The sequence below is a fragment of the Rattus rattus genome, chromosome 4 (genome assembly GCF_011064425.1).
Source record: "Rattus rattus isolate New Zealand chromosome 4, Rrattus_CSIRO_v1, whole genome shotgun sequence".
Classification (NCBI taxonomy): Eukaryota; Metazoa; Chordata; class Mammalia; order Rodentia; family Muridae; genus Rattus; species Rattus rattus.
Genome location: NC_046157.1, coordinates 28,801,471 through 28,823,971, shown reverse-complemented (window position 1 = coordinate 28,823,971; position 22,501 = coordinate 28,801,471). Strand labels below are relative to the sequence as shown.

Below are 22,501 nucleotides of genomic sequence, written 5' to 3'. Positions count from 1 at the left end.
CACAAAATAAAACTGACTGCATGTAAAGTTAAACTTGGAGATGAAAACAGAAAATGTATTTAATTTTAAGATAATAAAATAAAAAAGCTTTATTTGACAATAAATTCCGTTTGACGCAGCACCAGTAAAGAGGGACTTGATCTAAAAGCATCAGAAACCTCTAAATAAGGTGTGGAACAAAAGACAGCAGTGTGGGAGGAATCGCTCTTGGCAGGTTGGCCCTCCCAGATGGATGCTTGCCGTGTCCTTAATTAACATTCTATGTACAGAGAGCGATTCTATCAATGAGATTTATTGGCATATAAAGCAAGCTCCCTCTTCAGAGCTGTGAGATGGTACATGGCACAGTGCTGCTGTTAGCATGCAAAGCCCCATCCTTCCTTCACCGAAAGGGAACGAGCTCCATCGGTACCTCAGATAATCTGCTTCACTTCTAATGGTCAGCTATGTCCTTCTACCTGGGTAACATGGAAGAACAGGTCACCGTATCATAAGATGAGTCTAGTGGACAGCATTTCTGAAGTTGATTTGAGGGAAGATGCCCTTGATAAGTATACCAGAAGGATTTTCAGAATCTAAAGAATGGTACCTGTTTTCTTCCCTAAGGTCATTTTCCAAGGCTTTGGTCTCTCGTTCCAACTTCTGGGATCTCGTATGGTCTCTCCAGGCTCTCAGGACCTTCAGTTGAAGCTTCCAGTCAGACAGGGTCCCTGCTTTCCCCAGCTTAATCCTATGATCCAGAGTCAGCTTGTGCCAGGCAGAGAAATACCGTTTTTGACACTGAAGTGGAAAGATTTGGAAAATCACCACCAATCAGCTCTTGTGTTTCAAATATGCAACATTGACAGCCCTGTCCTCAGATTTCCCCATCACACGAATCGCACACAAAATTACCTGTGATTCTAATGGAAGGGAACAAAGCTCAATTCTTTCATGTTTCTAGGAATGAGGAATTTAAGTCAGGCATCAGGGGTACCCAAAGCTTCAGGCCTTAAACCAAAATACTGAATTCTTATTACAAGGCACTGGTCCTGTATTAAACTGGGATAGCAGCTCATGTCTTAGACAGGAACTAGAGGCCTTAAGAATTGGTGAGAGCTGCTTCCACTAAGACCGACCCCACTAGGATGTCTTGGGAACTTCAAACAGTAAGCCTTTAGCTCAATCCCCTCAAGCACCCCTCGTGAGCTTCACAAGTGAACACGAGTAACAGTTGGGGCCTGTGCCTTGACAAGGCAGTTAAAAATGACTAGTTTATCTGGGCTACCACTAATCATGTTAGTAGGGCTTTGATGAGTAGGCCTAGAGATTTCCAGCCCTCATGTGCCTATGTAGCCAATAGCAAATTAGACAAGGTCTACCAAGTCCCCAGAGCATGCTTTTAATCCAGGTCTAAGGAGAAAAATCACTGCTACCCAGTCCTTGTCTATATACTCTACCCTTATTAAAAAAAAAAAAAAAAAACAACAAGCAAAGTCATTCTTTCTAGATCCCTCTGCTGTCTCCTCTTGGTGTCAACACCAACCACACCATGTCACTTTCCCTGTCTTTACTTGCTGCCCCTTCTCTGCCCATGTCAGGATTACTTCCCACAGGAGTCCATGGCCAACTCCTCCTCAGGACTTCTCCACTGTATTCCAGTGAGCTTTGCATTCTTCAGTCAAGCTCTCCCCACACTTCAGCAGGATCTCTCCCTTAGTTTACTGATTTCCATGAAACTGTGAGACTCCCCAGAGGGCATAGGACCCTAGCTAGGAACGACAAACCTGGCAGGGGCTCTAAGTAGAAGACCAAACAGAAAGCAGCAGCACAGGAAGTGGCCCTTTGGGAAGGTTGGGTTTCAAAGAGCACAGGCTAACTCACAGCCTTCTTCCTTTAAAAACACTTAAGGGATACTAATCAGCACTTACTACACACTAGCCATTGCGCTTCAGTTTGAGAGTTTTAAACAAAGTATGAGAAGAAACAATCTCTACTTTTGGAAGGTTACAGGGAAAGGGAAAACAGAAATAAAAGATGGGCCAGTAGGATGCCTCTGCTATGTAAAAGGCACTTCCGGCAAGCCTGAAAACCTGAATTCTACTCTCAGAACCCCCAGGGAGAGAGCTGACTTCACAAAACTGTCCTCAGTGCTAGTTTGCTTTCTGTTGCTGTGATAAATGCCACAACCGAGCAGAGGGGAAATAGGGTTTGAGCAGAGGGGAAATAGGGTTTATTTAGTTTACAAGTTATAGTCTAACACTGAGGGAAGCCAAGCAGGAACCTGGAGGTAGGAGCTGACGGAGACAATATGGAGGTATGCTACCAGTTGATTCCTTCCAGGTTCACTTTCAGTTGCCTTTCTTATACAGCCCAGGCACACATACCTAGGGATGGCACCACCCTTAGGAGGACAGTCACTCCTACATCAATCAACAATCAGGAAAATGCCTCACAGACGTGCCCACAGGCCATCTGCTGGAGTCAGTTCTTCAAGGTTTGTAAGGTTGACAACAAAACCACCTAGCCATTCTCTGACTTTCATACGCATGTCCACCTCCATATACTACACATATACACAACAACAATAATAATAAAATAAAAACATTAAAAGACCAATAAAATATAAAGAAACGTGTTAGACTTCTCCGTCAGAATTACTTTTCTATTCAGGATATCAGTTACATTCCAGTTTAGATAAACATACAAGGTTATAAAACCTCATCAGGAAAAACCATGAACAACATAAGCCAAGCCCTTCTTCCCTTTATATCACTTCAAATGAGGACACATTTTCAACTCGAATCTACAAAAAGAGGAGGGAGGGTGGGAGGCAGAAGAGAAAAAAGGAGAGACTTGGTGTACAAAGGGTTTGCCTTCACCCCTCCACAGGGGACACACAGCTGCCAGGCTCAGGGGCTGCTTTGCCTTTTCCCATTATTTGCTTCTTTATCTTTTGGAATATAGCACCTTAAAATATTTTAATTTATATATTTTATGTTTATGTGTATGAGTATTTTGCCTCTCTCTCTATATATATATGCGCCATGAGGATGCCTGGTGGCCAAGGAGCTCAGAAGTAGAAAATGGGTTCCCCTGGAACAGGAGTTAAGGATCGTGGAGAACTACCATGTGGGTCCTGGGAACCAAGCTCAGGTACCCTGAAAGCACAAGAACTCTTAACCACTAAGCTTGCTCTCCAGCCCCAGAACACAGCATTTTTGTTAATATGTGCCACTACCAAAAGGAAATACCCTGTACCTATTCCCAGACTCACTAAGGTTGTCCTCTTGAGCTGGGGATGGAGCTCGGTGGTAGAGATCTTGCATTAGCATGTGCAAGACCCTGGGGTCAAGTCCTGGATCAATCCCTACTGACTGACTCAGTGAGACACTCTACACATAGCAGTATTCAGTCTCTCAACTCCTGGATCACATTTTACGGTGAAATAGTACAGACATAACCCGACTTGATATATTACTTCTTGTATCCTTGTTCTTCTTTTTGGAACTTTTATGTGCACAGCTGCTTTGCTTGCATGTATGTCTTTGTACTGGTTGAATTCCTGGTATCTGTGGAGGCCAGAAGACGGTGTTGGCTCTCTTGAACTGGAGATAGATTATTTGTGAGACACTACATGAATGCTGGGAGCCTAACCCAGCCCGGTGGAAAAGCAGCTTATGCCTCCCGTAATTGCTGACCAGCTCTCCAGCTCATTTCCTTGGATTTTTATGACCCTCCGCTACAAAGGTCAAAGTAACTTCTATGTACTATTACATTTTTTTTAAAGATTTACTTATTAATTATATATAAGTACACTGAAGCTGTCTTCAGACACACCAGAAGAGGGCAATCAGATCTCATTACAGATGGTTGTGAGCCACCATGAGGTTGCTGGGAATTGAACTCAGGACCTCTGGAAGAGCAGTCAGTGCTCTGAACCACTGAGCCATCTCTCCAGCCCCATACTATTACATTTTGAATTGTTTAATTATTTGTTTGTTTATTGATGCTAGAGATTAAACCCAGGGCTATCCACATAAACAAATCATATACAGCCAGGGTACACCCCTTGCCCTCTATTGTTCTACATGTACTATTTTATTCATTCTTAGATCATTATGATAAAAGAGAAATTGTAACTATTCTTGTGATTCAGTCCACTGAATTAAAACTTTAGACAGAGATTTCTGGATAACTGAATTCACAAAGTAAAGCATTAGTGTTAATCCCAAGGCCAAAACTAAAAATGCTGGCATCTTGGTAATGTCTCTAATTTATAGGTAATTAATTAGTCTATCCTAACAGTGAAGGATACAGTCTCTGCTTTGAAACTGAATGAAAACTACATATAGCCTACCATGGTAAGACAGCATCTCTAGAAACTTAGCTAAATTTAGGAGAGCAAAATTAGAGCCTATAAACTCTGTAGTCACCATGTTTCTTTACCACCCCAGGGTTAGGACCCCAGGAGCAGAGGGCAGCTTTCCAGGATGTGGAGGGGCCTGACTGCAGAGGCTAACAGCAGCTCTGTGACAGGGGCCTGCAGCCCTGCTTTACTGAAATAAACTTGCTATTGGGCTTTCACCCTGCTTGCTCAAAAGCCATCTATTAAAATTTAGATTAAAAAATAAAGAGTGAATCAAAGATAGATGCTTAGTTATTCTTGATCTATAGTTAATATTATTTAGGTAAACATGAGTCTGATAAATGTGCTTGAGGAAGACACTGGTAAAGGAATACACTCCCAGTCCTCTCATTTAACTTAGAAGGGACAAGAAGTGTCATGCTTCCACAGATAACATCTATTTGTTCTCTTCAGTCTGCTATCAGTCACTTTTCTTATTGCTGTGGCAATTCTTGGCAGAAGCAATCTAAGGAAGGGTTTGCTTGGGCTCCAGGTTCAAGGGCACAGTCTGTCATGACAGGGAAAGGAGGCTGGTCACAATGGCCTAGCAGTAGTTGCAGTTTGAGGCAGTGAGCCACCTGGTACCCACAGTAGTGAGGGGAGAGGTATGATTACTGATCCAAACTGGCTTTCTCCTTTTTTATGTGGTTTGGTGCTGTTTACATTCCCAATGAGTCATCCCTCCTCCAGTAAACCTTTCTGCAAAGTCCCTCACAGGTGTGTCTCCTAGGTGATCCTAAATCCAAGCAAAGTGACAAGGATTAAAGGTCATACCCACACCCCCAGTAAATTGCCTCTTGCTCCTGTCTCCCCTTCAGTTCACAGTCTAGAGCTGCAATAGTGCTTGTGACGGTTTGTATGTGCCCAGGAAGTGGCACTATTAGGAGGCGTGGCCTTGTTAGAGTAGGGGTGTCACTGTGGGTGTGGGCTATAAGACCCTTATCCTAGCTGCCTAGAAGCCAGTATCCTGCTAGCAGCCTTCAGATGAAGATGTAGAACTCTCAGCTCCTCCTGCATCATGCCTACCTGGATGCTGTCATGCTCACACCTTGATGATAATGGACTGAACCTCTGAACCTGTAAGCCAGCCCCAATTAAATGTTGTCCTTATAAGAGTTGCTTTGGTCATGGTGTCTGTTCACAGCAGTAAAAGGCTAAGACAGAAGTTGGTACCAGGGACTCGGGTATTGCTGTGATAGGCCTGACCATGTTTTTGTTTGGAAGAATGTGGATTTTGTGACTTTGAACTTGGAAAGCAGTGGAATCCTTTAAGTGAGGCTTAATGGACTATGCTAGTAGGAATATGAAAGACTTTGTGGCTGAGAGTGACTTGAACTATGCAGACCTGGCCCAAGAAGTTTCAATGGAGAAGAATTTCAGTATGTAGCATAGAGACTGTTGTGGTATTTTGGTGAAGAATGTGTCTGCTTTTTGCCATTGTTGGAAGAGTCTGCTTGAGGCTAAGGTCAAGAGATTTAGATTAATTGCTTTGACAAAGGAAGTCTCAAAACAGTCTGGTATAAATTCTGTTGTGTGGTTACTAAAGTTCACTTTTATGAAGAGTGTTTTAATGAAAAGGAGCCAGCTGAGAAAGGAAAAATATAAAATATGTAGTTCAAAAGGGGTACCAGGAAGTGAAATGGAGCTGAACCTATGTTCAAGGATATTAAATTGAATTAAGGGAGTAGTGACTTTGGGGCAAGATCCCACCCAACTAAATTTAGATTCAGTTATGGTGGTATACACCTTTAATTCCAGGAGATAAGCCAAGCAGATCTCTGAGGTCAAGGCCAGCCTGGGGATAGAGCAAGTTCTGTGAAGAAAAGCTTTTATTTTACATCCAGGCATGGTGGTACACACCCTTAATCCCAGGAGACAGGCATGCAGATCTCTGAGTTCAAGATCAATCTACAGAGCAAGATCCAGGACAGCCAAGCTTAGGCACTGAAGGAGTTGGAAAGGAGAAAGCCGGTGATAATGTAATAGAACAAAGAGTCCTGGTGTCTGTCTACAGCAGTAACTGCTAACTAAGACAATGCTCTAGACCCTTGCTCTTCAGAGCACACCGGAGGTGGAAGAGGAGTGCATTCTGTTTAAGCTAGGAGAACTGGGAGGTTTTACTAGCCAGGTAACTAAGAGGTTTTGGTTGCTGATGGTGTCCAGATATAATCATTATCTTCTCCCTGTAGCTTGACCATCTATTTATTACAGGCTTGATATGGTAAATGATCCAGAGAAAATCATGGCGGGGATGAACTGTACCTAAGTTTGTAGCTATAATAATTCTTCAAATACAATACTACAATGTGAGAGAAAGTTTTAAAGTGAAATGCTGTCTTCCTCTTAAAATCTTCCACAAGACAGCATTTGGTTTTAAGATTTCCACTAGAGGGAAGAAATGACAACCTACCCTGCTAAATTTATTACCTGCACTGGAGTTGCCCTCGTTTTGTTGGCAAGAAAAGCTCTTCCCTGAAGTGTAATCACACCGCTGTCACCGCAGATGATTGACACTACGTGGAACAGCAATTTGCTATCTAATCTTCATTGTAATTCTAACCCTGTCACTAGAGATGCTTGTTCTGATTAATGAAGTGGGTAACTCATCAAAATTCCTTAGCTATTTCCCTTTTGTCAGAAAGCTCAGTGATAATTGCATCAAAATTCTCTGTCATGGAAAAATAAACAATGAATTGTAAAGAGGACAAAAATGTCAACAAGTTTACAATTTATTTTTGCTGAATGGAACTAGCTGTGGTGCAACCTGTGGCCTAGGGGACTTGGCTGAGGTGCGAATGTCAGGGAGAAGGTTGCCCTCCCACAAACACCCTAGAGACTCCTTTCTGCTCCCACTCTGAAAGGAACAGACATCCCACACTGCAACTGGAAAAAAATCTCCATTGCTTGTTTTCCTTTGTGAATCACTGTTCAAAAAAAAAAAAAAAGCACCACAGAAGCTACAAAGAACCTGGGACTTGAAGAGGATCTTTTACCACAGCAACAGAAGTCTGCAGTAGCAAAGTGCCCTATAACCTATCCTTCTCATTGTTTTGCCTCCCCACATCCCAAAGAAAAGAAATCAGGACTCCTCGCACCCCACCAATTATCTAGATTCCTTAACTGACTTCACTAGAAGACCAGAAGACAGGCATCAAGTTTCTAGGACAGAGTGCTAGGCCTGGGACTTTACGTCAGACACCTGAATGCCTCTACAAGGAGACACTTCTATATTCCATTTCATTCTTCTTTTATATTTATTTTTTTTACAACCCCTGGTTTGAGATTTAACAAGCACATCCAAAAGCACAGAATAAGCCTTCACCCAGCTTTACAACTTATCTAAACTCCTGCAGATCAGGAGCTTCCTCTGTCTTCCTCACCGTCTCCTCGCCTGCAGACTCTAAAACCCCAGACATCAGACACTGTAGCATTCCACTCATAAACGTGTTACTATGTATACATAACATATTAGATGTTTGGCAAACTCTGAATGCTGTTAGGAAGTTTCAATCAACAATACTGTGTTTATCTAATAGGTATTCTGTGTTGTTCTAGAAGGAGTAGACTTCAGGAAGCAAATGGTTAGTCTTACTGCAATGTAGCTTAAAGCCTGACCGCTGTAGGGCAGGGTTCCTTTCCCAGCCCAGCCTGAGGTAGATTTAGGATGCTACCGTGTCTTTATGAAGGCTGACCATCGTTCCCCACCGCCTTCCTTTTCCTTTGAAATACTCTCATCCCTACATTAGTCCCTACTCTCTGCTTCCCCTTCTCCAGACCTGGGCACTCACACACAAAGACTATGCTAGGAACACATCTTACCTCAGAGAACATCAGACAAACGCTTGTTTCAGCTCCAGGGTGGTCCAACAGGGGATTTTTATAAATATTCACCAGAAATGTCTAGTGTTTAAGAAAAAAATCCACTAGAAATGTCTAGTGTAAAAAACAATCTACTCTGTAAATTTTTAGAGAATGGCCTGCATACGCCATGGGCTTCGCCTTATTTTATTTTGGTTTTGGTTCTTTAGAGATAGAGACTCTCTGTGTAGCTCTGACTGTCCTGGAACTTGCTCTATTGACCAGGACAGCCTCAAAATCCACCTGTCTCTGCCTCCTGAGTGTTGGGATTAAAGGCATGCGCCACCACTGCTCATCTTTCTCCTTTCAAAAAGCAGATTTCAATCAGTATCTTCTTAAAACAAAGCAAAACAAAAAAACAACAAAACAAACATACTGAAGATTAGGCGTTGGTAGAGACTATGTGGGGCCTTGGCTTAAGACCCAACCCTGGAAACAAACATTGTTGAAGAACAGGAACCTCTGGGCTTACGGCACTTTGGAAGGACAAACACTGGCTCAAAGCTGACTACACAGAAGTAAGCCACACACGTCTCAGACACCTGAGGAACTATCTCGAACATAATGCCTTTGGCAATAACCTAGAGGCAGAGGCTCGCCAGGCTCACACTCTGCATGCACGTTTCCAGCTCTCTTTCTCTGCACTTTGAGGCCCCCTCCCTGACGAGACAGGGAGGACAGTGGCTGTCAATCCAGAAATGGCTTTGCTTCTGTGCTCACTCGGTGGGCATTCCCACAACAGTAAGATCTTTGGAAGGGAACCACGCTGTACAAATGAGGCATTTAACTACAGGTTCCCGCATCCTGGCAGGAAGAAAATGCAGGTTTCCCCACACACATCACCATGCTTTCTTGGTCTAGTTTAGGATGAATATTTGGAAGGCTCCAAGCCACAGGCATAATATTAACAATGATTCCTGTGGGTCATTACGATCTTACCCTCTAGCAGAAAAACCTAACCAAATAAGCAAATCAAAATCTTCTCCCCAGAGAATGCAGATTTAGGCTAATATCACCCCATTTTCTATTGTTCTCTGAGACTTTCCCAAGCAGAAAGGATCACAGAGTTTCTAATCTTATTAAACAAAAATGTATTTCAGAATAGAGAATTAAGAAGGCACTTTCCAAACAGTGTTAAGAATTTCATGGTCAATCCCATGTTGTTTCTGCTAATTAGCTATGACACATGAATTGCTGAATCTCCCAGAGAGATTTCACTGCCAGATCAAAGAGAAGATAGGAGAGGCCCTACTGGAAAGTTGCTATCTGAAAACAAGTTCGTGACACAGTGAAGGGGATGCTGAGGAGATGGGGAAGAGGATGTATGCTGAGTGCCACCTGAATGCATGTGCTAACAGCAGAGCCCAGCCCCTCTCAGCAATCTGTTAATTATGTAGTCACCAGCGCTGGGACCACTGAGGCAAGAGGCCAGCCTGCTTTCGGTCTGAGCCCAGCCTGAGTTACACTGCAAGCCTTGGGCTAGTCTGGGCTACCCTAGGAAATTTGTCTGGGGAAAAAAAGGCTAACTAAATTAATGGCTTAAATGAGATGCCAAGAATTTAGAAGTACAATGAAAATCTAAAATCAAAGCACAAGAAATGATAGACTTAAACTGGAGCAACTCCTAGAAAGAGATTTCCCTGATAATATTCTATATGAATATCTGTATCAGGACTTGCCGTGAAATATTCTGAGCACACAGGCTCAGACCCTGTGAGTCACTCACTGTCCCTGACGTGAGTCACTGGGCATTTTCCTTTGGTTCACCTGTGGCCTGTGAAGGCAGCTTTGGGCTCCCTTAGAAATGGGCAGAAATGTAGAACCAGACCTGTGCTGGAATTTAACCAAAAGACTATCCTATTTCCAGCTGTTATGAGGATTCAGGTAGGTAAATCTTACTGTATTTTAGACATCTACTACAGAAATTGAAAGAGGTTTAAGATCCATCTCATAGTAAACAATACAATCATACAAAAGGGGAAGAGAAGACCTTAAGTAATGTTGGGAAAATAATATTTTGACTGAAAACTGTAAGGCTAAAAGTGAAACTACTTCCTGGTTCTCCTACTCCACCTTGGGATTAGTAATTCTCAACGCACATTGACAGCAAAGTAAGACCAAAGTACAAGTCAACAGAATGTGAACAAATGAGCCGGCTTTCTTTAGTCAGGGGAAAGGGCTACAAATGTAGGGGGGAACACCTGGATTACATCAAAAATATCATTATGAATTCACAATGACAATACAAATTCAGACAGTTCAAATGTAAATTACAAATAAGGGAAGGGAAGAGATAATATGACTCCCATCCCTGTACTGTTAGTCTAGAATTAGAGGGATTGGATTATGGGAAAATTTTATATTTATAGAACAAGAGAGAAAGGAGAAGAGACAGACAAACAGACATAAACATGACATATTTTCTATGCTATGGTGCTGTAATCACACTTGTACATAGAATCCTGGTTCCTTTAAGGGAGAATGATCTTAAGAAACAAATTAAGACTACTGCACACACTGCTCTGGGGGGCCGTCCTTTTTACATCTTCTTAGCACACAGAAGTAATGCCTGAAAACAGAATGGATGTGTGCTCCAAAGGCAGAGAACCTGAAAGCTACTTCAAAGGCCAAAGACGGGACACTTTAAGCTACAAAATAAACAACAGTATAACCCAGAGAAAATACAAAATCAATGAGTCCACACTGAATAAAACCAATAATTCACAAACCAACAAGCAAATAATCGACAAAAGGGCCAGTTCTTTCTCCTAGAATTTAAGACGATACATACAGGAGAAACAGGAAACATAAAACCAGCACTAGGCAAATAGCACACTAACAGGAGTGCAGGCAGGATCCACCATAAATGTTCCAACTGCTGAGTGACAGTGGAACAACAGACGCTCACACACATTCACAAGCGTTCCTGTCAGTCATGAAAGGATAATGGTGACTAATGGGAAACTCAGGAGACACATGTTGGATTAAGTACTCAACGATTACCTACGGCTTGACGTGTAGGGAAGGCAACCATATCACTCCTCATAGTATTCTTACTGAAAATTTCATTCCAAGCAACAGACACCATGAGACACACTCAGTTGAGAAAGATATTACAAAATGTCTAACCAGTTCTCTTAAACAAAACACCAAAGCAAGCAAACAAACAAACAAAACAAGTTTATAAGTACAAGAAAAGACCAAAGATCTGTCACATAATGAGGAGACGGAATAAGCAAGTCACGGGATGGGTGTCAGTGAGAACGTGACTGACGTTCTGACAGGGTCTCTCTCAGTGGTAACTATTTCTTAGATTAATCACAAGACTTGCTCAACACTGGAAAGACCGGTGACAGGAATTCAAAAACTGTCTAGATAATTTTTGTATGTATTCTGAACGCCAAAAGCAACCTTCAAAATAGAACCTTAAACATAATAATGAAAAAAAAAATCAAGTGTAGTCTGTGGTAAAACAAGGATCCTTCCTTCAAATGTTGTCACTTTTCTAAATGTACTGGCACGTCCTTTTCAAACAGAGCAACCAGAGTTAGAGGGGCTACTACTGTAGTTACTGTTAACTCTGCAACCCCATCTACAACACTCAGCATATCTACAATACATAGGATTTTTACCGTAAACCAGAATCCACTGCGATTTTTAAATTTTTGGAAATACATGTCTTACTTCTGCCTGGTTGCTAAGCTGTCATGGCATGCTTTCTTTGTGCCTTTTCGAAATGCCCATGAATATAAATTCTTTCCCTCTTTTCTTTATTATTTTGAGTATATGTCTGTCTTAACATTTCAATTGCTGTGCACAATGACCAACCCGGGGCTGGCTTACAGGTCCAGGGATTTAGTTCCTTATCATCATGGCAGGAAGCATGGCAGCATCCAGGCAGACACAGTGCTGAAGGAGCCAAGAATTCTACATCTTGATCCAAAGGCAGCCAGGAAAAGACTGTCTTCCCAGAGGCAGCTAGGAGAGACTATGTTTGGCAGCAACTCTCTTCCACACTGGGAGAAGCCTGACCAGAGGAGGCCTTAAAACCTGCCTATACAGTGACACACTTTCTCCAAAAAGGTCATACCCACTCAAAGATGGCCACAAGCCCTGATAGTGCCATTCCCATGGGCCAAGCATATTCAAACCACCACAGTCTATATACCGCTTACACGCCTGGAACCTGTGAAGCAAGACGAGGGTGAGGGGTCCCTGGAACTAGAGTTACAGAATGTACACTGCCACATGAGTGCTGAGAATTAAAGCTGGTCTTCTGGTAGAGCAGTCTATGCTGTTAAACACTGAGCCATCTCTCCAACCCTCTGTGTGTGTGTGTGTGTGTGTGTGTGTGTGTGTGTGTGTGTGTGTGTGTGTGTAGCTCTGGCTGTCCTAGAATTCAAAATGTAAATAAGCTTGGCCTCACTCTGGGATCTACCTTCCTCTGCTGCTTCTCAAGTGTTGGGATTAAAGGTGTGAGGCACCATGCCTGGCCCATTTTCTATTTTTTTTATTAGAAATCTTTACTGTTATAGAAACACACACTAATTGCATATATCTCTTGAAGGATACAGAATCTAAGAGTTCTTATTAAGTCTTTCTCAAAATATTAATCCAAACCCTTTATATTTCCTTCTATTTCTGAAATTAAAACTGATTACAATTTTAATATTGCAATAATGATACCTTCCTACCCATTAGTCAAGGATGTCACCATGAAATATGTACATATTTTAATAACTCATGTTGACTATTTTTTCCTTTTATTTTAGTTAGCCACATCACACTCAAATTCCTGTTATTGATTTCCAGGGCCTTTATAAATCCATTCCTACATTTGTCAAGCTCCCTTAGTATCTCCCTACACTCTCTTTTCTCTTGTTAGATCCAGTCACTTATGTATTCATTCTATTAACTTTCATGAATTTTAGCAATGCCTAAGGCCGAAGTGTAGGTGTTGTGGGGGATAGAAAATATACATATTTATCTTTTCTCATCTAACAATCTCATTTACAAATCTGCCAAGTAATTCATTTTATATGAAATGTTATAATCCCTAATTCATATTTTGATCAATTGCCCTTCATTGAAAAAGCTGCTTAAATAAGAAGTTGTTATGGTTTGAATATGAAATGTCCCCTGGAGGCATCATGTTTTGCATGTCTGGTTCATAGCAGGTGGTGTGATTTTGGGAAGTCCTAGACAGTTTTGGAGTTGGGAAATAGATGGAGAAATGTCAGTAGGGTAGAATGTTGAGGGTGTATCTCTGACCACTTTCTCGTTGGCTCTGTTTCCTGTGTGCTGACTGTGAACACCTATCTTCTACCGAATGCTCCTGCCGCCATGATGCTCTACTAGTGCCTGGGTCATGACCTGAGCCCTCTGAAGCCATCGTCCAAAATGCAGTTTCCTTTCACATTTTCTTCTTCTGTCAGGTACTTTGATCACAGCAATTCCCAAGGAACTGATGCGGAGCATATGCACTTCTCAATATAAAGTTAGCCAGTTATGGCTGCAAAGGACTAAGTAACCTTCCTTGAATGGATAATTCAACCATCTACTATGCTCGCTCTTTGGGACTAAAAATAAAATTTTAAAAGCTTTAGAAAATCATTGGATATTGTTTCTATAAAAGTTCTTCTAAATAAAGTAAAAGAAAAGAAAAATAAAAAGTAGATAGGTCATTAGCAAGAGAAGAAGAAACATAAGTTATCGTTGTTTGGATTTCAGATACTAGAAGGCAAGTGACTTGTTCTTATACTGTCTGCACAACCCAGGCAGGACTATCCCTGACACCATCAAAGCAGAAGCCCAGTGCTCAAACACCACCACAAAGCAGAGTTAAAAGCTATTCTAAAGAAGTTATTCAGAAGGAATCCTCAGCTTGGTCTCAGTTCCCTGGAGACTCACCCACACCACCACAGTATGGAAGGACATCTTGATCATAGACTTGATGCACTGACCTGTACTCCAGGTCAGCAGGCAGCAGGGAATGAACAGTGGGGCTCATTTACATATTTAAGATGAGTTCTCACTGACTTAGGATTCATATCCTCTCTTTCTCTCCCTTCCTCCATCCCTCCGTCTCTCCTTCTTCCTTATTTTCTTGAGATATGGTCTCACCAGGGAGTGCCAACTATGCTTGAATTCACTATGTAGCCAAAGCTGGCCTCAAACTTGTGGTGATCCTTCTGCCTCAGCCTCACATGAGACAGGCTGACAGGTGTGACCCACCGTCTCTGATGGAGCGTCTTGTCTTTCATACTACGGGATGCTGAATGGAGAGGCACTGTAATTCTCACCTGTTGATTTTCTTTGAAAGTCCGGATTAGTATCTCCCTTAGTTCTCTTTTTCTTTCTTTTGCAACTTTTTCCTCACCCAGATGTATGTGAGCACTTTTCATCATTTTTCTCTGTGGATTCCTCTGAGAACTTTCTTCTTGCCTTTTCTTTTCTCTATTAGTAACAATTTAAAAATAGCTATTAGATTTAAGAAGAAGTAATTATAGCCTACTACAGTGGAATGAATGAACACTGAGTATTCCAGAGGAGGGTGACTTTTAAAAAACTTATTATAATATATAAACAAAATAAATTATGTATTTTGATAAATAGACCAGCAGATGTTTCAATGAAGCATTTTTACTGAAATTACTATTAAGCTATACCTTGATCAAAGTTTGTCTATTAATAATGATAAAGTTCTCTCTTCTGTGTTTGAGAACTGGTTCTCTTCTACCTTGTTTTGAGGCAGAGTCTCTCTTGTTTATGCCACTGCATTTCTTAGTTATTGTATCTATCCTATCTTTGCTACCCATCCTGCTGAAGGAGTGCTAGGATTAGAAAAGACTAGGATTCATTTTTACTATCAAATACTATAAACCTTGTGTTTGGGACAAGAAATAAATCTTTGTATCTCGCCATCTTATAAGACAATTATAATACAATATTGAAACTTTTTAATCCTTCCCACCTAGTAAAACCTTAGTTTACACTAAAATCCACTGCTCTACCCGAGGACTTGATGGTCTGGACCAGTGATCCTGTTCCCTGAGCAGCAAGCAACTCCTTTCCCATCCTCTTCATACCAATTCTCTTCAGACGAACCAGCTGAAAGAGACTGTGAGGCTGGACCACAGCCAATGGGGAAAAGACCCACCACCTCAGCTAGATAAAATTCAAATGTACTTCCTATTCGGTGAGGCAACCCTCTTTCCTGAACGAGTAAGGTCTGTCTTGCCTAGGCACTTCAATTGGCATGGGAGTCTCTTCTTCCTAGTTGGTTCTGGGATTGAACTCAGGTTGTCAGGCTTGTGAAACAAGCACTTGCCCCATGAGCCATCTCCCCACCCTGTATCTCTTCTTATTAGAGGGCCAAATGAACCCATAAGTAAAGAAGGACTGAAATTCCTATCATGGGCTTTTACGTGCTTTCTAGGAAGAAAATTTAATAGAATCAAAAATTACTAAGGAGAAAATGGAACTAGAGAATCTTCCGACCCTCCATCCCCTGTGCTTCTGCAGGCCATCCTCCCTCACTTGCTGACTCACGTGACCTTATAGACTTGCCTTTGTTTGTTTGAGATGGTCTCCTGTAGCCGAGGTTGTCCTTGAACTCCTTATCCTCCACTTCCCAAATGGGGAATGACAGTCATGTGCCACTGTTTTCATGTGGTTCCGGGGACCAAGCCCAGGGTTTTGTGCATGTTAGGCAAGTACTCTACCAAGTCAACTACACCCCAGCTCCTAACATTGTCTTTTATTGGCACTAATCTCAGACATGTGCACACAAGCATATGCTATCAGTGGTGCGGAGCAGAGGTGTGGAGTCAGCTCTGAAAGCTCAGGTAGGCACAAGGGTTTCAGGAGCTTTACAGATGTAGAAATTCAAGTAAAGAAGAATCTAGAATACAGACATGATGTCGTTCATCTTTACTTATTATACAGGAGGCATATAATGTTATGTCTTACTACTGGTGATACTAGACTGTTTCACTGGGTTAAAGCTGATTATCTGGTGTTAATCTATTACTTATGATTTTCAAAATTACTTCTATTTAAGTCCTTGTCTGAATGTATACCACTTGTCAACAGGAGCCCTCAAAGGACAGTGACGTTCCAGCGCCTCTGGAGCTGGGGTTATGGTGGTTGAGGAGCATCTCAGTGTGGGTATTGGGAGCTGAACTCCAGTCTTCTGGAAGACCAAGAAATATACTTAAATACTGAGCCGTCTCTCTATCCCCACAGCTGTTGGTCTTTTTCTGTAATTAATAAATCTCTTTAAGGAAATACTTTGTGATACAAAGCAGATGCAGGGTAACTTAAAATGAGACAAAGGAACAACATGTCATGGGGCATTAAATAAGTACAGCTATAGGACGTAGGATGGAGCTCAGTGGCAGACTGCAGACACAAGGCTCTTGGTGATACTGCAAGTGCCACAAGTCAATAAATAAGCACATAATACAGTTCCAGAACAGGAATCTGCATTTTAAAATAACTTCAGAATATATATCTATCATGAAAATAATATCTGATTAATTGTGAATATTGGAGAGGTAGAAGAGCCATTCATATTTCTACATAGAAATAAACATTTATGACACATCAATCCTGCTTCATTGCATAATCGTTGTCTATTAATTTTGTAAATCTATTATTTATTACTATTAATACTGCTATTTTAATTATCGATGTATAAAAATGAAAAAATCTTTGCATTTTTGATCAGTTCTTAGGGCAATTTTTCTAGAACTAGAATTCCTAGGTCAAAGAAAAATACCACTTGATGACTCTTGTTATTTATTACCAAATTGCTGTCTGAAAGTTCAAATCAGTTCATCCACGTAGAAGCAGAGTTCATTATCTGTGTCACTATAACCACAGGTACGACTTAACTGTGACAAGAAATGACTGGCCAGAGAGCATGTGTTGAGTGCCCACTGTGACTGAACAGAGCATCCTGCTACCATCAAATGGTACTTGTTTTCACAATTTATTTTAGGTCAGCCTATTTTTTCAAGGCCTGGGAGCAATCTGAAAAGCAGGGTTGACCTCAGTGAGAACTCACTAAACACTGGTGATTGCTTTCTGAAAAGAACAGCATTTGGAGGAGGCCTGAGCCCGGCACTTGAGGGAGTGAAGCACACGTCCACTGCTGAGCTGTTTGAAATTGGGCAGAATGAGAGCAATCAGGAGCGCAGGGGGCAAGCTGCACAGCCTGATAGGGTGGAAGGATTACCTAATAGGTCTCTCTGGCTTGGAGCTGGAGAGACTTCAGTCACGTTGCTGGAAGGTTTTTGCAGTTCACGCATCAGTGCTATTCCTCAGAATAAATACCTTAGTTACCTCACTTGAGAAGCTCATTTCCCACATGAAGATGGGTAAGGTACTACATCCTGTGAGGGCTATTGTTACTTTTCTCTTATGTCAGGCATTCTTCTTCTTTAGCAGTAGTCAGGCAGTGACTTGCTGTATGATTATCAGAAAATAAGACCCTAGCACAATTCACAGTAGGATGGGGGACAATTACGAACCACACAGAAGGAATAGGGCATATGCTCCGCCTTTAAAAATCTTACTCAACCAAAGGAATGCAAACCACTTACTATGATGCCTATTAAACATGAAAAAATACTGAAAATAACACCTCCCAGTAGAGAGAAGAGTGTGGTGCACTGGCCCACAACTGGTGACACTGTCAACAAGTACAATTCACTTGCAAAGTAATTTGGCAATGTTTTAAAAGTCACAAGCAATCTATACCACTTAACCCACTAATTACAAAATTACTAATTAAGAATATATCCTAAAAATATAATTCAAAGGCATGTCAAGCTTCTAGGAGTAAAGACCTTCAACTGTACTATTGTATTGGTAATATTAAAAAGATTTATTTGTAATAATGTGTGTATGTGTGAGCCTTGTGTGGGTTTGTACATGTGAGTGAAGTGCTTGTAGAGGCCAGAAGAGGGCACCAGATTGCCTGGTGCTGGCATTAAGGGGTGGTTATGAACCACCTAACATAGGTTTTGGAAGATGAACTTAGAAAAACATTCTGGGCTGGAGAGGTGGCTCAGTGGTTAAGAGCACTGACTGCTCTTCCAGACATCCTGAGTTCAAATCCAGCAAACACATGGTGGCTCACAACCATCTGCACTGAGATCTGATGCCCTCTTGTGGTGTGCATGAAGACAGCGATAGCATATTTATATATAATAAATAAGTATATCTTAAAAAAAAAAAAACAAAGATTCAAAAGATTCAGTGCTTTTGAATCACTAACCTGTCTCCTCAACCCTGTTGGTAAACATTTTAAAAAGCCAAAATGCTCAGCAATACAAGACAAGGCCACAGCTACTCAGTGGGGTCACACATCCATCTCAGGCCTCCAGGCAAGCTTGGTGTGGCAGAGTAGGAGAGGAAATGGACTGGATGGATACAGTTAAGTAGGCAAGTAGGTCTGCCTCTCGTCGAGTGTTTGCAATGGCAGTCCATTTCCAACACTCGAGAGCACTTCCTATGCATTTGCTTAAGCAGATGCCCTCCACACTGCAATCACACGGGCTTACATTTTCCATGCTTCTTCCACCGTGTGCCTTCTTTCCAGTATCTCCCTCCGAAGCTTCACCATCTCTCTCTGAATCTCCTCCTTCTCTTTCTTGGCCAGCAGAGCCTTCCTTTTCTTCTCTTCTTGCACCAGACACTGGGCCTCCAAGAAGGCTGCTTTTTTCAGGGCACTTTCCATTCTCTGGGACTCCAGTTGTTTCTCACGTCTCAAGCGGTTTTCTTTGACCTTTCAGAAATCACAAGTGGAGTGCACAGGCAGACACTTAGGACACATTTTGAAGTTCAGAGCACAACCGATTTGAAACATTCTCACCCAGAACCCCAAAGCTTATTGGAAAAACAAAACCGTTCATTTGTTTCCTGAGTGAAAACAAGTAGGAAGCTCTACAAGCAGTTAGAGGCGAGGATTCTCACCACCTGGCGATGAACTGCATGATGGGTAAGCTGAGTTCGAGGAAGGGCTCAGAGCCCACGTGTTGGATTCTTACTTGGAAATGAGTTCCCATTCTGAAGCTTATCCCAAGTATATGTGACTACTTCCCCCCTGTACTTTAACAATCACTTAAGAAAGAATAGGGATACATCAGGGTGTCTCCGATCAGGACAGAACAGAAATTTCTTGCCTTAGGGAACACTACCAGGCTCTATTCATTTTGTCCTTATTTAAGAATGTCAGCAACTGTGCCCACATTAGAAACCAAAAGCAAGACCTTTGTGGATAATTCTGAATAAGCACATTCATTTCTTTCAATGCTAATTCTTCAAAGGCTGGCTCCTCTCTTAACTTTCCCTTCTTTACCCTCTAGTTGTGGTAAGAGTCATAGACAACGGGCATATGTCTTATTGAGCCTTCCCTCCTTCCTTCTGTCAACCCAGGATCCAACACCTTCCCATCTCTTCAACATTCCCATGGCTGGCTGGGTACACCTTTACGATTCAAAACAGTGACTATTCAGAATTTGTGATTAGAAATCTAGTGTTATAAAAGGACAGCATACATATGTAGCTACGAGTGCTACTTCAGTCTTCGTTCTTGTCACATGGCACAGACACGGTCATTCTGAGTTCCCTGAACTAACTCCTCTGCAAGGCAGAGATGGCCTTTTCCTCTATTACCTCCTATTCCTTTTGGAAGAGGGAAAGTTCCCATATGCCTTTCCAATTCAAAACAGCTGAACTAGATTTAATTCAGATCTGTCCTCCTTTTCAAATTATAATCACAAAATGAGTGAATTTTAGTTGTCTAGAAAGAATTATCCTTATAATATCTAGCAGAATATTCATGATAATATATTAATGTCACCATTCAAAGACCAAATTGGAGCAAATGCAATCTACATATTTATAATCGGAAACACCACATTCACACTAATAAAGTTTAGTTCTGTTCTCAACTGGTCAAAATCTATTATTCTAATTTTGGTTATTTCTTAAATAAATTGTTTCCTACTCTCAGTTTATGAGAATTATTTTTCTTCTGAAGTTCTTATATTTTATTTTTATTCTTCCTTACCAAACCACAGATGGCACCCTTTTTCATAATAAAGCCTAAGTCTTTATTTAAGCTTATTAAATGTGTTACACAAAGACTGCTTCCTGTTATCCATTTTAATTTTGTTTTTCCCTCCCACCTGCTTATGTCTCATCTCCATGGTAAGACGAGGATCCTTCTGCTGCCTCTTGCCTTGGTTTTCCTTCATTCCAAGCTCTTCCACCATCTCAGAAGGCACCACTTCTTTATGGAGCAGATGCTCTATAAATTTTTGCACAGTGGCACTTTCCTCTTCTTCCTCCAAATAGCCACATAAATCTGGGAGTGAAAAAACAACAAAAAGGGGAATTAAAAAATAATATTCATGTTTACATAAAAATTCCAAAAAACTACAAGACTATGATCGTCTCACAAGCAGGATCTGGTAATGGCAGTGGGTGAGTGTGGCCCCCAGCAACCACCTTCAGATAAAAGTACAGAGCTCCATCCATCAAGATCTGCCCTTGCCCCAGTGACTAAGCGCTTCTGCACAACCAGATCCAAAAGGTATGACTTTAACCTAAACAACCTCACAAACTTTCTTGGGTAAAAACAACCCTCAATTGATCCTACGCTATAGCTCAGAGGTATAGCTCGTTCTCTAGTATGCATTAGCCCTGGCTTTAGCCACTTCCTTCTACTAGATGCTAGAGAATGGTTATACTATGGGTACATTTATGTGTCCACACTAAACTTTTAAAGAAACTATCAAACTGCCATCCAAAGTGGGATGCGTCTTTACCTCCCCTGAGCCCTGAGCTGGGACTCTCCACATCCTCACCCAGGCTGGGCATGGTTCGTCTTTTGACTTTAAGCTATTTGAACGCAGTGTAGACTTAGTACAGTGCAGTAGGTTTGCCTAGCGACCGAGGATACTGACCAGTTAGACTCGGTGACATAAAAGCAGTCTTCCAGCTCTCAGAGCTCATGACTGATTCCCCAGTGGGGCTCCGTAGTCCTCGCAGGAGGACTGCATCAGCTGGCTCCAGCAGGGCTGGCTTGAGTCAGGCGTGGGAAGCTGCTCTACCATGTTACCCTATCCAGCCCTTGAGGTACAGCAGAAGATCCTTCACAAGTCTGTTATTTAATCTGTCTGACACTAGCTTTGTACAAAAGAGGAAAAGAAAGGAAACATCCTGAGAAGAGAAATAGCCCCTCTTGTAAATGAAAATGAATCCAAGCCTAAGAAGCATTTTATAATTACAAAATGATATGTGTGTTCTCTGTCAAAGGAAATAGTTATCTGATGATATAAGGGCAAGAGATACTTTTAATTGCTATATAAATTATAGGCAAAGTTATAAATAATGTAATATTTTAATTTTAAAAAGCAATAGGAACTTACTAACTGAGGATATAGCAAAGGGGATTTATGCCCAATCAAGAAAAATTAAACTTACAAGATAAACCCAACATATATAAGCCAAATGTATCATTTATTATTTACAACGATAAAAAATACTTCTTAGAAACATCCATTAGATGTTAAAGCTTAGAAGAACCAGGCAAGTTCTTACCATCAAATCTGTCATACTTCAAATGGCCATGGGCATCTGGCACAGGGGGGCTGCTCCGCACCGTGCTTTCCCCTTCCCCATCACTTGCTAATTCTTGTTTAAGTTTGTTGTCCAGCCACTCATTGACTAGCTCCTGAGCTGTCAGTAGAACAGAACCGTCTTTTAGGATCTCAGTGACTTACAGGCTTCTTGTATTTGCTGTTTTCATTCATTCATTCACAGAGTGGTGCTTGAACACCCATTCTGGGAATACTGTTTTAGGTATTAGGAATATAACAGGGAGCAGATAGGACAGAAAAATGTTACCACCATGAACCTAACAGTCTAACCAAGGGAAAAAGACAAATGAATACGACAAAACAAAGCAGGGAAACAAGAAATGGAGACTGAGTGTTGTAGTAGTAGATTAGGGGTCAAGTAGAAGATACTGGGCCACAGGATGGTTTTGAATGAACCATATGGCTATACAAGGCAATACTGTACCATGTAGGGGAAAGACAGTTCAAAGGCCCTACTGCATGAGTGTCTAGAGGACCAGAGAAGTTAACTAGGAGGGCAATGTGGCTGGAGGAATGGGAGAGAGAGGGACAGGGTGGGGGGAGTAAATGGTAAGATAAAGAGATGATAAACCAGGCTAAA

General features: G+C 41.5%; 1 protein-coding gene across 1 annotated transcript in view; it reads right to left on the bottom strand.

Moving 5' to 3' along the window:
• Ccdc191 (coiled-coil domain containing 191) overlaps positions 1-22,501 on the bottom strand; it is a 66,314-nt gene that overhangs the window by 31,598 nt on the left and 12,215 nt on the right. The window contains exons 4-8 of the mRNA XM_032900218.1: positions 21,863-22,000; positions 20,446-20,624; positions 18,817-19,040; positions 14,548-14,701; positions 590-780 (exon numbers count right to left, since the gene is read on the bottom strand). Coding sequence (XP_032756109.1) covers positions 590-780; positions 14,548-14,701; positions 18,817-19,040; positions 20,446-20,624; positions 21,863-22,000 — 886 coding nt within the window. The remainder of the gene's footprint in view (positions 1-589; positions 781-14,547; positions 14,702-18,816; positions 19,041-20,445; positions 20,625-21,862; positions 22,001-22,501) is intronic.